At 56.7% G+C, this 14,647-nt stretch overlaps 1 protein-coding gene and 1 pseudogene across 1 annotated transcript; both read right to left on the minus strand.

Moving 5' to 3' along the window:
- Positions 1 to 1,607: 1,607 nt before the first annotated feature.
- Positions 1,608 to 3,745, minus strand: LOC132491794 (peptidyl-prolyl cis-trans isomerase A-like; annotated as a pseudogene).
- Positions 3,746 to 3,844: 99 nt separating this feature from the next.
- Positions 3,845 to 14,058, minus strand: CERCAM (cerebral endothelial cell adhesion molecule). The gene is made up of 13 exons (XM_060100709.1): positions 13,816 to 14,058; positions 12,279 to 12,389; positions 11,988 to 12,105; positions 11,299 to 11,433; positions 10,940 to 11,144; positions 8,659 to 8,778; positions 8,323 to 8,399; positions 8,123 to 8,229; positions 7,131 to 7,263; positions 5,636 to 5,763; positions 5,314 to 5,517; positions 4,669 to 4,921; positions 3,845 to 4,358 (listed from the first exon to the last, which is right to left on the minus strand). Exons 1-12 carry the CDS (start codon positions 14,010 to 14,012, stop codon positions 4,669 to 4,671), a joined length of 1,788 nt encoding a protein of 595 aa, XP_059956692.1. The 5' UTR covers positions 14,013 to 14,058; the 3' UTR covers positions 3,845 to 4,358.
- Positions 14,059 to 14,647: the final 589 nt, after the last annotated feature.

The raw sequence follows: 14,647 nt of genomic DNA on the forward strand, positions 1-14,647 counted from the left end.
CACAGCATCTGAGTCGTCTGGTGGGTATCGGGGGACGTTTGGAAGTCTTGATGAAAATTTCATACTTCATTCTTCATAATATATATTAGGATTAGAAACTGTGGTATAAAATATTAGGGAAGACTTTAAAGCTCAGTTTTGTATAAAACTTCCAAATAAAACATTATACTGGATGAAAGAAGACAGACACAAAAGGCCAGGTACTACATGATTCCATCCAGGTGACAGTTTGGAAAAGGCAAAATCAGGGACAGCAGACAGATCAGTGGTTTCCAGGGACTGGGGTGGGAAAAGGGAATTGACTGCAGAGAGGCAGAGGAGAACTTTTTGGGGGGATGTATATATTCCATATCTTCACTGTGGTACTGGTGGCATGACTTTACATTTGTCAAAAATCATCAAAGTACAGAGAAAGAAAAATACTGTATGATATCACTTACATGTGGGATCTAAAAAAAATACAACAAACTGGTGAATAAAACAAAAAAGAAACAGACTCCTAGATACAGAGAACAAACTGGGGGTTACCAGTGGGGACAGGGAAGGGGGAGGTGCAGTAGAGGGTTAGGGGGAAAACAGGGTTATTATGGAATTATATGAAATCATGTGTGTGAAACTTTTGAAAATTGTAAAGCACTATAGAATTTAAAGAATCATTCATTCAAAAAAAAATCAAAGTAAATTTTACTGTATGTAGATTTAGCTACAGTTCCCAAACCTGTCAGCTCCTCAGGATCACCTGTGATAGTTTTGTTCAAAAACAGGCCGGGTTTCCCTGGTGGCGCAGTGGTTAAGAATCCGCCTGCCAGTGCAGGAGACATGGGTTCGATCCCTGGTCCAGGAGGATCCCACATGCTGCGGAGCAACTAGGCCCGTGTGCCACAACTACTGAGCCTGCGCTCTAGAGCCTTCGAACCACAGCTACTGAAGCCTGCGCACTTACAGCCCATGCTCCGCAACAACAGAAGCCACCGCAATGAGAACCCGCGCACAGCAACGAAGACCCAACGCAGCCATAAACAAACAAACAGGCTTCACCCACAACCTACTGAATCAGAACCCTGGGCAGGAGAATTAGGAGGTGGGCAGGAATCTGCACTTCAACCAGCTCCACAGGTAACAGGTGGTGGAGTGTGTGGTTTGGGGCCAGGACAGGGGATGCCAAGCTTCTATCTCCAGCCCAGACCCGACCCCTGAATCCCAGGCTCGTGTATCTAACTCCTAATTGACACCTGCACCTGAATCTCAAATGTAGCACATCTGAAAATGATCTCCTGACCCGCCCCCAAGCCAGTCCCCTGCCCCCCACTCTGTAGTTTTCTCCATTTCTGTTGATGGCAGTTCCATTCTTCTAGTAATTTGGGTCCAAAACTTTGACATCCTCCTCAATCTGTCTAGGTCTCTCTCTCTGTTGTTGTTTAGTTTTTATTTCATGATCATAAACTTAACTCTGCAATTCAGCTAGACTTGGAGCGGGGAATGGAAAATGTGAAACCCAAAGAACTGCAGCAAAAGCACAAAGATGATAGGATGTCACGAACAGATGCGGGTGAGGGATGCTCTTCTGAGCTACGGAAGGAATGGGCTGATGTCTAAGATAAAGCACGAGTCAGATTTATTAGAGTTGTCCACAGACAGCAATGGTGAGCTTCTTGCCGGTCTCGCTATTCCTGGAACCAGAGTGGTCCACGGCTGCCACACCGTTCATGCCCTTTTCTACCTTGCCAAAGACCACACACCTGCCATCCAGCCACTCAGTCTTAGCAGTGCAGCTGAGAAACTGGGAACCACTTGTGTTGGGTCCAGCATTTGCCACGGACAAGGTGCCAGGACCTGTGTATTTCAGGGTGAAGTTCTCGTCATCACATTTCTCCCTGTAGCTGGATGCCACCGGTGCTATGGTGGCACCACCCTGGCACATAAATCCCGGAATACTTCTGTGAAAGGAGGACCCTCATAACCAAATCCTTTCTCCCCAGTGCTCAGAGCACGCAAGTGTTCTGCTGTCTTTGGAACTTTGTCTGCAAACAGCGTGAAGGAGATGCAGCCCAAGGGCTCGCTGACGACGTGGAAGAACACAGAGGGGCTGAGCGTTGCTAGGCAGCGCAGGGGGTCCGCGTCTCCTCCTGAAGTTCCGCTGCTGCCTCCCGCCACCCCCACTGTTAACACCCTGGTCTGGGGCCCCATCATGTCTCACTTGGATTATTTCAATGGGCTCCTAACCCATCTCCCTACTTCTACCCTGGATCCGACCACAGTTCATTACAGCGGCCAGGGTCATCATGTTAAAATAAAACTTAGACTGTGTCATTTGTCTGCCTCAAACCCTCCAGGGGCTCTTTGTCTCAGAGTAAAAGCCAAAATGACCTCCAAGGCCCTCCGTGCTCGGGCCCTGACCTTGGCTCCCTCACCTCCAGAACTTGGCTCCTCCTTGCTCCTTCTGCTCCAGCCACAGTGGCATCTTCCCTGTCTTTTGAACCTGCCAGTCCTGTTCCTGCCTCAGGACCTTTGCATATGCTGCCCCCTTGGCCTAGAATGGTCTTCTTTCCCGTATCCCCATAGCTTGTCCCCTCACTTCCTTGAAGTCTTTGTTCATGTGTTAACTTCTCAGCTCATACTTGATACTTCCTCCCTCATTTTGTTCTGTAGGACTTACCAACCTCCAATATTTGCTTCTCTGTTTTTGTCTGTCTCCCTCACTAGAACGTCAGCTCTGTGAGGTCAGGGATTTTGGGGGGACAGTTTTATTCACCGCTGTATCCCTAGTATCTAAACATGGCCCATAGAGGGTGCTCAATAAATGTTCATTTTAATGAATGAAAGGGACGCCTGGAGCCTGGAAGGGAGAAGTGACTTACTCAAGGTCATAGCCATCCAGAATCAATGGCTTTTGGTCTTGGAATGAACAAAGCACCAATTCCACAGCTCTGGCCCAAAGTCCTTCTCAGAGCCACGCCAGGCTCTGGAACCAAAGCCAGGCCAGCGGGACCTCATCCCTGGTACGGAAGGAGGGAAAGCCCAGCCCCAGGGGGTGCCTGACTGACTCTGCCAGGACCCAGGTGCTTACAAGACCAAGTCAAGGGGCTGCATGGGGGAGGGAATCCTCTGAAGGAGGAAACCTGGAGATGGCAGGTCCTGCGCTGGTGGAGCCACGGCAGCTACGGACAAGACAAGGAGTCGCCTCCCCAGCCCCTCCGCTGCCTGAGTGCAGGCAGTGGAGACAGTTGCTGGGCCTTACCGGGGTGGGGAGGGAGGAAGGCCGGCAGTTCCCAAGCAGGAGAGCAGAAGAAGGTAAAGCTGCTGCAAGTAACCCAGAGCACAGGGGGCAGATTCCAAATGCCCCAGGCTCCCTTCCCGTTGCTGGCCCCATACCAGCAGAGGGCGCCCTGGCCCACAAGGTCCAGGCTCTGCCACCTTGCGCCCTCTGGCTGCCACACCAGTTAGGGCAGGAGGGGAGCCCTGGATCTCCCCAGCCACTTCCAGGGGAGGGGTTCCAACTGCACAAGTGAAGATCCAAAGGCAAGGAGGCCTCAGCAGCCCTCGGTCTGGCCTGGGCCCACCCTGGCCAGCAAGGTGAGGCCGGTGATGACCATGACAGCCACAGTGGGTAAGCACTCACTGTGGGCTGGGCTCCAGGCCTGGCTACTTGATACCCACCTGGCCCATGAGATACTTCTCCTCCCACCTCCACTTTACCAATGAGCAGGCTAAGGAGGTGATGCCAGGTCGATGGCCTGACTCCTCCTCTAGGCTGCCCTCCCCTCTCTGTCTCTCCACCTGCTCATCCACAGATCAGGAACGCCTCCGTCCCAGCCCTCAGGACACGCAGAGGCTCAACCATGAGTTAAAAAGTATAAAGTGCAATACCAGCCAGCTTTTATTGAGGGCCTACTGTGTGCTGGGTCCTCCTCCCACCTCCCTGCACTTCCCACTGGCCAGGGAAGAGGGTGGCAGGTGAGACCCATGTGTCAAGCTGGGTAGGGAACTGAGGTGGAGGTAGAAGGCGGCAGAGGGGCCCCAGCAGCTGGGTCCTCAGCTGGGGGCAGGGCTCCTGTGTCCGCCCAGCTTGAAACTGAAGGCTGGGGGCCCTCCCTTCTTCCCTCCACCCCAGGCCCTGAATCAGGCTGGCAAAGTAAGAGGGCCTGTGAGCCCTGCCCTTGTGCTACGTGACCTTCGGGGAAGGGGACCCATCTCTGAGTGGTTTCTCCCAATGGAAGACGGGTCCAGAGGGCAGTGGCCATGCCCAAGGCGGCAGCCAGGTCTCTACTGGGGCTATGGCTCCTGGTGGTGGCTCTTGCTCTGCTCTCTGGACAGCTATGGCCTATTCCCAGGTGCTTCTCTGGAGTCACCACCCTGACCTGGTGGGACAAGAGAGGTAAGAGGAGAGAAGTAGAAAGAACTAGAGGTGGACAGTGAGAGACAGAGACAGAAACAGACACAGAGACAGTGAGAGACACAAAGAGATAGAGATGGGCAGAGAGAAAGAGAGCGAGAGAGAAGGAGTTAGAGGTGGACAGAGAAACGCAGGCCCAGTCAAAGATACAAACAGAGACAGAGAGAGAGAAAGCCCGAGACAGAGAGAGGGAGAGAGAGAAGACAGCTGAGAAGGGGAAAGGGAGACCCAAACACAGAGTCAGTCGTTGAAGGTGAGAGAAAACCGAGGCCCACCTAGAGCTCATCCTGGGGGTGGGGATGGAGGCTGTGCCCACTGCTGCCGGCCAGGTCCAGGCGGGGGTCCCGCAGGGTCTTATAAGAGCCACTCCAGCTGATGAGGCGGCCGCTGTCATCGTCCCAGGGCGAGGACGTCTCTGTGTCGCTGAGCCACTCAGCGTCCCCCGCGTAGTGGGTGGGAGCAGCGAGCAGGGGCCGGGCTGAGAAGGCCCGCAGGTCCCGTGGCCAGAAGTGTGCCTTGTACTGCTCACTGGGAGGTGGGAGGCTGGCTCAGGGGGGCTGGGGTAGGCGCCTCCACCCAGACCCAAGCCAGCCCGGAGCCAGGCACCTCACCCCCAGAGCACCTGACCGCCCTCCCCATCTAATCCTGAGGCAGGATTTCTCTTATCCCCATTTTCCAGATGGAGAAACTGAGGCACAGAACAGGAAAATCACTTGACTGAAAACCACAGGGCATCACAGAATTCACACATAGATTGGTCTGACTCTAGGGCTAAGCTGGGCTATTCCTTGGTGACCAGAAGGAAGTGACTCAGCCCTGCCAGCCTCAGTCTCTCCACCTGCCCAGTGAGGGGACTTACTACTTGCTGAGGTTGGCTCTCGGGCATAGCTGACCCTGCCCTGCCCCCATCTGAGGCTCACTTGGGGTGCTGGTCAAACATGATGGGCAGGAACTCATCCACGGGCAGCATCTGGCGCAGGGGCTGGGAGGCCAGCAGCTTGCGGGCGCCAGCCAGGCTCAGGACGTACGCCAGTGTCCAGTAGGAGTAGCCGGCCACCACCAGGTGTGGCAGCCCCTCCACGGCCGCCTCCTCCTCCGGGTTCACCTGCTTCCGGCCGAGGTAGCTGCAGGTGACACCAGGGGTCCCAGGAATCACTGTAGATGTCCCAGGACCCCTCAGGAGGAGGCAGACCCCTGGAGGCCCACCCCTCTCCCTGGCCCCTGGGGGCCCAGGCTGCCTACATCAGGTCCCAAGGAAGTTTCTCCGCCTCCACCTCCTTCATCAGCCGCTCCAGCCGCATCTTGAAGTTGCTCTCAAAGCGCACGTCGTCCTCAAACACCACAACCTGGGCCAGGCCCCGGGCAGCCACCTGTGGTACACGGTGGGGGAGGCTCTTTAGACTCGGGCTGTCCCCTCCCACCTGGCTGACTGTGACAGACGCTCCTGGCCTCAGTTACACGCCGAATGCTCAGCCCTGGCTGCGTTGCTCAGTTGCTGGAGGCTTGGCGGGGGGCCTCCCTTCTTCCCTCCATCCCTGGCCGTGAATCAGGCCGGCAAAGTAAGGGGGCCTGTGAGCCCCGCCCTTGTGCTACGTGACCTTCGGGGAAGGGGACCCATCTCTGAGTGGTTTCTCCCAATGGGAGATGGGTCCAGAGGGCAGAGTCCTGCTCTCCAAGCAGATCACAATGGCAATCAGAACCCTTGCTGCAGTCACTGAGCACTGGGGCCACAGTGTTCATCTCCAGGGACCCTCAGGAGGTACGATGTCCCCGTACTGCACCAAGGAGGTGGAGACACAGGGAGATGAACCCACTCGTCCAAGGACACACAGCCAGGAAGTGGCAGAACTGGGATCTGAACCGCATCTGCTGGACTCCAGGGCCTGGCTCCTCACGTCCGCCTCTTGAGCTTTCCTCAAGGAAGCTAGGCTGGGGGGTGGGGGGTGGAGGAAGGCCCTAGCCCCACACATCCCTGAGAAAAAATACTTTTTGTAACTTTTGGAAATGTGAAAAGAGGATGAGACCAGCTCAGTAAGTGGTGAAACGTACATCATCCTTCAATCTGTTCAGAGGTAGCACAAAAGCAGAAATATAAGCTCACACGCCCACATTCTGGCTACAGTAGAAAATAAAAACAAGGAGTGAGTCTGTGCTCCACCTCCTGGAGGGGGCGCCCCTTGGAGGGCCAGGCCTGGGTCCTCTCCTGCCGTGTCCAGGCAGTGACCTCTCCCAGGCACTCACACCCCAGCCCTGGGCTGAGGTTGCTTGGCCAAGCCCTAGGCCTTTCTTCTTCCCACACAGAACACACCCAACTCCCTCAGCCCCCGGGCCTGTGTCCGCACTGTCTTCCTCTGCTGAGAAGGCTTCTCTCCCTGCCCCTCAATGGCGAGGCCCGCCCTGACCCCACAGGAGGCCAGGAGGCCGGGCCAGTCCACACTCTCGAACAGCCTGTATATCCCCACTCCGTGGCAAGCTTAGTTCTTTCTTGATTTCTGTGCCTTGCTCTGGTCCCTTTGCCCCAGGAGGGACCGGATGCATTCTTCTTGTTCACCTCTGTGTTCTCAGAGCAGAAGCTCTCCTAGCACACAGTAGGTGCTCAGTGGAGACCACAGGGTGAATAAGGTATAGGGTTGGGCCCTGAAGAGGCTGAAAGCTGCTGGCCGGGTCTTTGTTAGTGTGCTCGGTCAATCCCCGGTCACACGAGTGCTGGCACAGAGCAGTGGATGGGGGTCCTCACCTCCTCCCAGATGGAGTAGTGGCTGAGGAAGCAGCCCACCTCGCCCTTGGTCAGTGTGCGGCCCGAGTAGGGGTCCTGGTAGCCGGGAAGCAGGTCCACGCCGAGGCTCCTCATGACACTGCTGTTGAGTGTCCTGAGGCAGATGGTATAAGGGAGTCAGGGGTGCCCACCAGGGACCTGTCCAGGGGGAACTGGCCCGTGCAAGTTGGGGACAGTCACACTGGAGTCTGGTTGGAAGGAGGCTTCAGTCTTGCTACTGCTTCATGTGGCCTGAAGCCATCAGTGACTGGACCTGGAAAGCCACTGCCACCTCGGGCGGGGGGGATCCTAAGGGGAGGGGGCAGCAGTCTGAGGGGGACACCCCCAGGATGAACGCGGGGAACATGGCAGATACTTCTTAGGCAGCGGCCCAAGCAAAGGATGGACATCCTGCAGTCCACAGGGCTGGGGCGTATGCAGCAAACAGCAGTGGGCATGTGGGGCCGTGTGACCCCTGGTTGCTGGGGGAACACGACTGGCCTGCTCCCACCCCGCCCCGCCCATCAGGGACCTAAGTTCAGGATGGAAAAGAATAACCCTGATAATCATAATGAAGACATTATTGACCTTTGGATACTTACTACATTTCAGGTCGTGGCTAAATCTTCACCGAACCCTTACAAACCCCTAAGAGGAAGGCAGTTACTCGCCGTTTACACAGTAGGGCTGAGAGATGGAGGTCACGCAGCTGGTGACCACGCCCAGAAGCTCCAGACCCTGGGCCTTAACCACTGTACTCTCCTCCCCCAGGTGGGCTGAGGGAGGGCACCCTGTCCTGTTCTGTCTGCCCTGGGACTCCCCGAGACAGAATTACTCAGGCCCTGTTTGAATACCTCCTAGAACGGCAAACTCATTCAGCTCATTGTCTGCTTTTCCCACCCCCATGGAGCCGTGATGGACCACTCGGTCCCCACCGGCTGCACAGGGTCCTGTCCCCACCCAGGAAGCCTCACCGGCCATCCACGGCATCCACCAAACGCCCAGAGATCTCCATCTCCCAGAGCGAACTCAGCATGCGCTCTCGGCGGTCAGGCCGGCGGGTCAGGCTGATGACAAACACCTGGAAGAGGAGGGGAGGCAGGGGAGTGGGTGCAGGGGGAGGGGAGAGCCCACCCACCTCCTGGCCCCAATCCTGCAGGCCGGGAGGACTTACCTCATCAAACCCCATCTTGCTGGGCCTCTTTGGGGGCCGGGACACATGAGCTGAGGCCCACATGGGGGGCCCATCCACTGCAGAGGAAAGCACCCCCCACATCATGAGTCCCTGCTGGCTCTAGTCAGCAGCAGCCCTGGAGTCCTAGCCCGCCTCGTTCCTGCCCCCTGGCAGAACACCCAGCAGGAGATCACAGAATCCACCTGCTTCCATTGTACAGATGGGCAGACTGAGGCCCAGCGGGAAAAGGGACTTGCCCAGAGTCAGGGAATGAGTTGGGGAGAGGCTTCTACCCCAGCGGTAGGGAGGGGGGACACACCGGCTCGCGGCTCTCACCCAGCGCTTCCAAGATCAGGTGGATGAAGTTGACTCTCTCATCTTCCAGCCCGTGGTGAGATTTCACAGGCACGTTCATGTACCCATAACGGTGCTCGTTGCACACGTGGGCCGAGACCCCTGCGGAGAGAGGCCCAGTGAGCACTGGAGTGCAGGGTAGGGCTCTCAGAAACCCGATGGGAGGTCCTAGGCCCAGTCCTGCCAGTGACCCACCACGTGAGTCCTGTCTGGGACCCGGTGTCCCCACCTGGGCTTGGAGGGAGAAACGGCTTGGCTCAAACAATATCTAAGGGATCTTCCTGCCGAAATGGTTTATTCATGCAATAGACGCGTCTAGAGCACCAGCTGGCTGCTGGTGGTGAGAAAGACGGACAGTCCCTGCCCTCGGGGGATCAAGGTGAGGAAGGAGCTGGCTACAGCCACCTGATGCCACCGGGCGTTGCTCCACCCCCTAAATCTTTCCCACCTCTGCCCATCCCCCCTCGCCAATCCAGCACCATCACCTCTTGCCCAGATCCCTACACTTAACCCCACCCCCTCGCCTGCCCCCACCATGCTGTCCTCCACCTGGCAACCAGAGTGGCCTTTTTTATTCCTTCAATGTTTATAATCTTTATTATAATTATTTATTTAGCCTTTGTCTTCTATAGACTGTGAGTCCTCCAGGGCAGGCACATGGTATCTATTAAAAAGTTAACCCCAGGCCCAGCATTGAGCACAGAGCCTGGCCCAGTGCAGGTGGTGGAAGCGTGAATGATGGAGACAAAACCCCTGTTCACGAAATTCCTACAAACCGCTGACGGATAAAGAGCAGCTGATACTCAAAGTAGAGGTAGGAATGAAAAAATAACGAAATAGGGAATTCCCTGGTGGCCTACTGGTTAGGATTCTGGGCCTGGGGTCAGTCCCTGGTTGAGGAACTGAGATCCCACAAGCCTCCCGGTGTGGCGAAAAAAAAAAGGAAATACTTCTGCTTCTTCTCATTTTTTTCTCCATGTATTTGTTTCACCTTCACTCTCTTTCTGCACTTGATTTTTTTTTCTTCCTGCATCTCTGCACTGCAGATGTTGCCAGCACACACACAAAAAAGATGACACTCTTTTCCCTGGACACTTCTCACACACTGCTTGCCCAAGTGCAACACTTCTTGATTAAATCATCACTTCTAATTCACCTTGACCATGAGCAGAGTTCTCCACCCACCAGACAGCCTTCATGTCCTTGCCACCCATGAGTGCACACCGTGAAATACATTCTCTGTAGCCTTCTCAAGATCTTTATTCCAACAGCAGTATCTCTGTCTCACTCTCAACTTCGACTCTTCCTCAGAACTGGGTTTATCCCATCCAAACCCAAACACTTTTTTTTCTTTTTGTTTTTTTTTGGCTGCGCTGCACAGCTTGCTGGATCTTCGTTCCCTGACCAGGGATCAAACCTGAGTCCTCAGCAGAGAAAGCACAGAGTCCTAACCACTGGACCGCCAGGGAATTCCCCAAACCCAAACACTTTCTAGTAAGCTTCATCTTAAAAATAACCACCGACAACAAAATGATATTTTCTAGTGTTCAAATCCAATCACGTGATCCTCTGATGGCTGCCTGACACCCACAGGCTAAAGACCAGATGCTTGCCCATCAGGTCCACACAAGCTGGCCCCTGCCTACCTTTCCTGCCTCAGCCTGAACCATGCCCCCTTTGCTTACTGTGCTCCAGCTGCCTGCCTTCTTGCATCCCCTGCCACCACAGGGCCTTTGCACCTTGCTGGTCCCATTGCTTAAAATGCTCTGTCCTGCCCTGTCTACCTTGTTAATGTCTGCCCATACTTTAGATCTCAGCCCCAAAGTTTACATCCCCCAGGAAGCCTTCCCTGACAAGTTAACTCTAGTCTAAGCTCCCAAAACACCTATAATCAAAAAGCTCTTCTTCCTGTCATTGTGATTGGACATTGATTTGTGTGATCCTTTGATTGACTGGACTGGAGGATCCAGGAGGTCAGAGACTGCCTGATTTTATTCACCACTGTCTCCCCAGTGCCTGGCACCTGGTAGGTGTCCCATAAATATTTGCCTAATGAAGGAATACATGAAAGTGCCATGGTGGGGACGGCCAGAAGGACATCTAACCTACTGGGGCAGTGGGCCCAAGAAAGGCTACGACCTGAAGGACAAACAGGAATTAAAAAGATTAATTGCAGAGTGGGGAAGAGCACGCCAAGCAGAGGAAATAGCATGTGCAAAGGCCTAGAGGCCTGGGAGAAAGGCTCAAGGAGAGCTGTCCTCACCAGCAGCCTGACAGGCGTAGGCGAAGATGATGATGTCGTCGAAGGGCCAGGTATAGTTGGGGTGAGGGGGGTAGAAGCCCAGCTGTTCTGTCCCCTCCGCCCGCAGGGATACCAGGAAGGTGGAGTGGACCATGGGGACACGGAAGCAGCCCCGGCGCTGGCGGTTCTTGGTAGGGAAGTAGTCGGCTGTGCGGCGGTAGTAGCCCTGGGGAAGGGGTGGCTCTGGGCTGTAAGAGGGTGCCCCTCGATCCCCAGCACACTGCTCCCCTTCCAGGGCCCACAGACCCTAAGGCCTTCAGTCTCTCCACGTCCCTCCTCTCAGACCTCAAGCCTCCTGAGGCCCCCGAACCCGGCCTTACCTGGGGGGTGATCCCACACCAGAAATTGGAGTAGTAGGTCTGAGAGTCCAGCATCGGGGCCACCACGGGCAGCCCCTGTTCGATCAGAAGCCGCAGTGTCTGGTTGTTGGTCAGAATGTTGTCCGTATCTGCAAACTGTGGGGAGGGGGATGTCACAGGCCCCAGCCTTGTCTGGGCTGCAGTCCCCCAAGGATTCACTGGGATCCCTCCAGATTTCCAGAAACCCAGAAAGTCTCCCAGGATCCAATGGGGTTCCCTCAGAGAGGTCTAACCTATAAACCAGTAGATCCGTTTCTGGACCAAGAATCTAGTCTGGGGCACTGGCTCGGGGATTGGGTCCAGAGATTATACCCGAGTTGCTGATCTAAGAACTTTATCTGAAGTTTTAGGAAGTAAATCCAAAGACCTACTCTGAGCTCTAGTCCAGGGAACTAGGCTCAGTTTATACTCCAGACTCTAGCCCAGGAATCGAGTCTCAGTATATACCCTGCGTTCTGACTCAGGGATCCAGGTTTAGCACCAAGTCTGAGCTCAAGCATAGGGATCCAAGCTCAATATCTGATCTGGGTTCTGACCCAGGTTGCTAGCTGAAGGAGCCAGCCTACAGGTGGTTAAGTCACACCAAGATTTCTGTCAAGGACAGGTACCACCACCTGTGGGAAGCCCAATTGTAGGCCAGGCTTTCTTACCAGGATATAGTCGGCCCCCCAGTCCCTGGCAAAGGTCAGGGCTTCCTGTTTCAGCTCCATCAGAAACTGGTGCCTTTCTTTGGTCCAGTGCTTAGGGCCCTCCTCGTCTGGGTAGGACCTGAGGGGGTAAAACGATGAGATGTTCCCATGGGGTAGGTGCATGTGGTGTCCCTCTCTGCAGGGCAGTGGACAGAGCCCTGGTCTGGAGGCTGTGGCTCGGGGCTGTCCCTTTCCTTCTCTGGGCTGCAGCTGTTGTCCATCTTCCCCAGAATGTTCCCCTGAGGTCACCACCTGGGCTCCCCCTCAGGTCTCCAGACCACAGAGGCATAGTCATCGCCCACAGCAGCCAGCCACTCCTGCAGCATCTCTGTGGTGTTGTCCACGTTGTGGTCTGTGGCACACCTGAGGACACAGGAGGGAGAAGGGTGAGGGGGCACAGCCACCGAAGGACCAAACCCTGAGGCAGCCTTGACCCGCGGAGCACCAACACTTGCAGGGCTGGCCTCTCCTGGGAGCGGAGGAGGCAGGTGTGCTCCAGAGGAAGGCAGGAAGCCAGGTCCCAATCATAGGTCTGTGATCCACTGTGTGACCTCAAGCAGGTTCTGGCCCTCTCTGGGCTTCACTTTCTCCCTGTAACTTTAAGCTGTCCTGGCATGCTCAGGGGCTGAGAGGACAGAACTCAAATGCATTTTGAAGGATGAAAGTACCTCAGCTTTGAGAAACATACCTACCACATTCTCTGCTTACCTTCCTTCCCTGCTGTGTGACCACAGGTCAGCCCCCGCCCCTCTCTGAGTCAGGACTGGACAGAGGAGCTGCTGCTTCCCTCCACCAGACAGTTGTAATAATGACCAAACCACACTCTGAGCGTCCCTGAGAAAGGCTGATGGGCCCAAGCTCCGTTGCCACCACGAGTAGCCTCTCTGAAGGGGCTCTCATGACAGAGGGGATTGCAGGGGGCTTAGCCAAGAGCCCAGGTTTTACGTGATACTGCCCCTTTAAGTCAATTCCCCAGAAGTGAAGATTAACTACGTGTCAAGTCTTCTATGGGTGGGAACTAACTCCCAAACTGGTAATTGTGGGCAGCCTCCCCAGGCCACTGGCTCCAACCCCAGCCCAACTTTGGTGTGTTGGGGAGGGAGGGTAGTTTGGTCATTTCTCTCAGTTTATCCCCAACCTCAGCTTGGGACTCCTCCCTGCTCTGGCTTCCACAGACTGTGGCCTCTGATTCCAGTGCCCTGCGGGGACGCCTAGGGGGAGAGACTGCAGGAAGGGGGCTTTGCCCTTGGCCGCAGGACCCAGCCCCTCTCCTGAGAGAGGCTGGAACCAGCCCAGGGGAAGGGGGAACGGGTGTGACTCCCCCATAGGGCAGCATGGAGCCCAGGGCTGACAGCACCCTCACGGGCTCCCCAGGAACCCGGAGGCCTGCTGGTCTGTGCCACATCAGGCCCCAGGGGACGCCAGCTGCTCCTGTCTGCTCCGCTCCAAATCAGGCCAATCACAGGTCCCACGGGTTCAGTTTCAGCTCTGAGGCAAGAGGGACTGGGCCCAACTTACACCCAGAGGAGGTCCCAAGAGGAGGAATAGGGGGGCCAGAATTAGGGAATGGTGTCCCTGTGTCAACCTAAGGCCTCAGAGGTCAGTCTGCAGGGCCAGGAGGATAAGGGGTCCTGTCCGGGTACACGGGTTGCGGAGGGCCTATCTGCGAGGGAGGGGCCTGTCTGGGTGGTGTCTGGGCAGCGAGCAGATGGGTCCATCTGGAGCCCGGACTGTCGGTGGGGTTGGGGGATAGATGCCCGGTGGATGCCCATGCCCGGGTCTCTCTCACCAGAGGGCCAGCCTGGCCCGGGGGTAGTCCAGCCGCTCCAGCGCGCCCAGGTAGTGGGGCAGAGAGTGCTCGGCATTGCGGGCCAGGATGGCAAGGACCACGGCGGGCAGCGGCGGCTCTGCGACGCCCGCAGCCTCAAGCCGCGGCCCCAGCAGGAGCAGCAGCTGGAGCAGCGGGGCGGCGGGGGCAGCGCGCATGGCGGGCGCTCTGGCGGCTGCGGCGGCCCCCGGGGCTCCCAGCCCAGCCGAGGGTAGTGGGCGGTGCGGTGCGGCCCGGCCGGGGCGGGGCCTGGGGCCGGGGCGGGGCCGAGGCGGGCCCGGAAGGGGTTGTGGGGGGCGCACCTCCCAAAGAGTGGACTCCCACTCCCAACCCCTATTCGTGGATTCTCAAGTGTCCTCTCCTAGAACAGGAGCATCGCAGGGCCCGGACACCCGCCCCGGACGCGATCCAGTAGCAGCTCCCTCCCGGCTGGAGGGTCGTGGGGGATGGCATCCGAGCCGCCCGGGCATCTCAGAATGCTCGACTACGAATCCCTGGGCGTGCAATCGCCAGAATCCGGCTCCACTGAGCGCCCCTGAATCCGGATTCCCTGGCCATCCATCTGACCCTCCGACCTGAGCCGCAGACCCCGCGGGGGGGGACCCACTGGGCCGCGGCCTTTCCGGGTTCCCCCGCTCCAGCCCCCTCCGCCGCCCCCGGGCGCCCTCTGGCGGGCCCAGACGGAACTTCTCAGACCAGCCAGCCGACGCGTGGGCGGACAGACAGACCGGCTTGGGGGGCGGGGAGGGGGTTCCCCTGACCTGCAAACGTCATCCCGCCGCGGTCCGAGCCT

This window comes from Mesoplodon densirostris, chromosome 6, assembly GCF_025265405.1.
Source record: "Mesoplodon densirostris isolate mMesDen1 chromosome 6, mMesDen1 primary haplotype, whole genome shotgun sequence".
Classification (NCBI taxonomy): domain Eukaryota; kingdom Metazoa; phylum Chordata; class Mammalia; order Artiodactyla; family Ziphiidae; genus Mesoplodon; species Mesoplodon densirostris.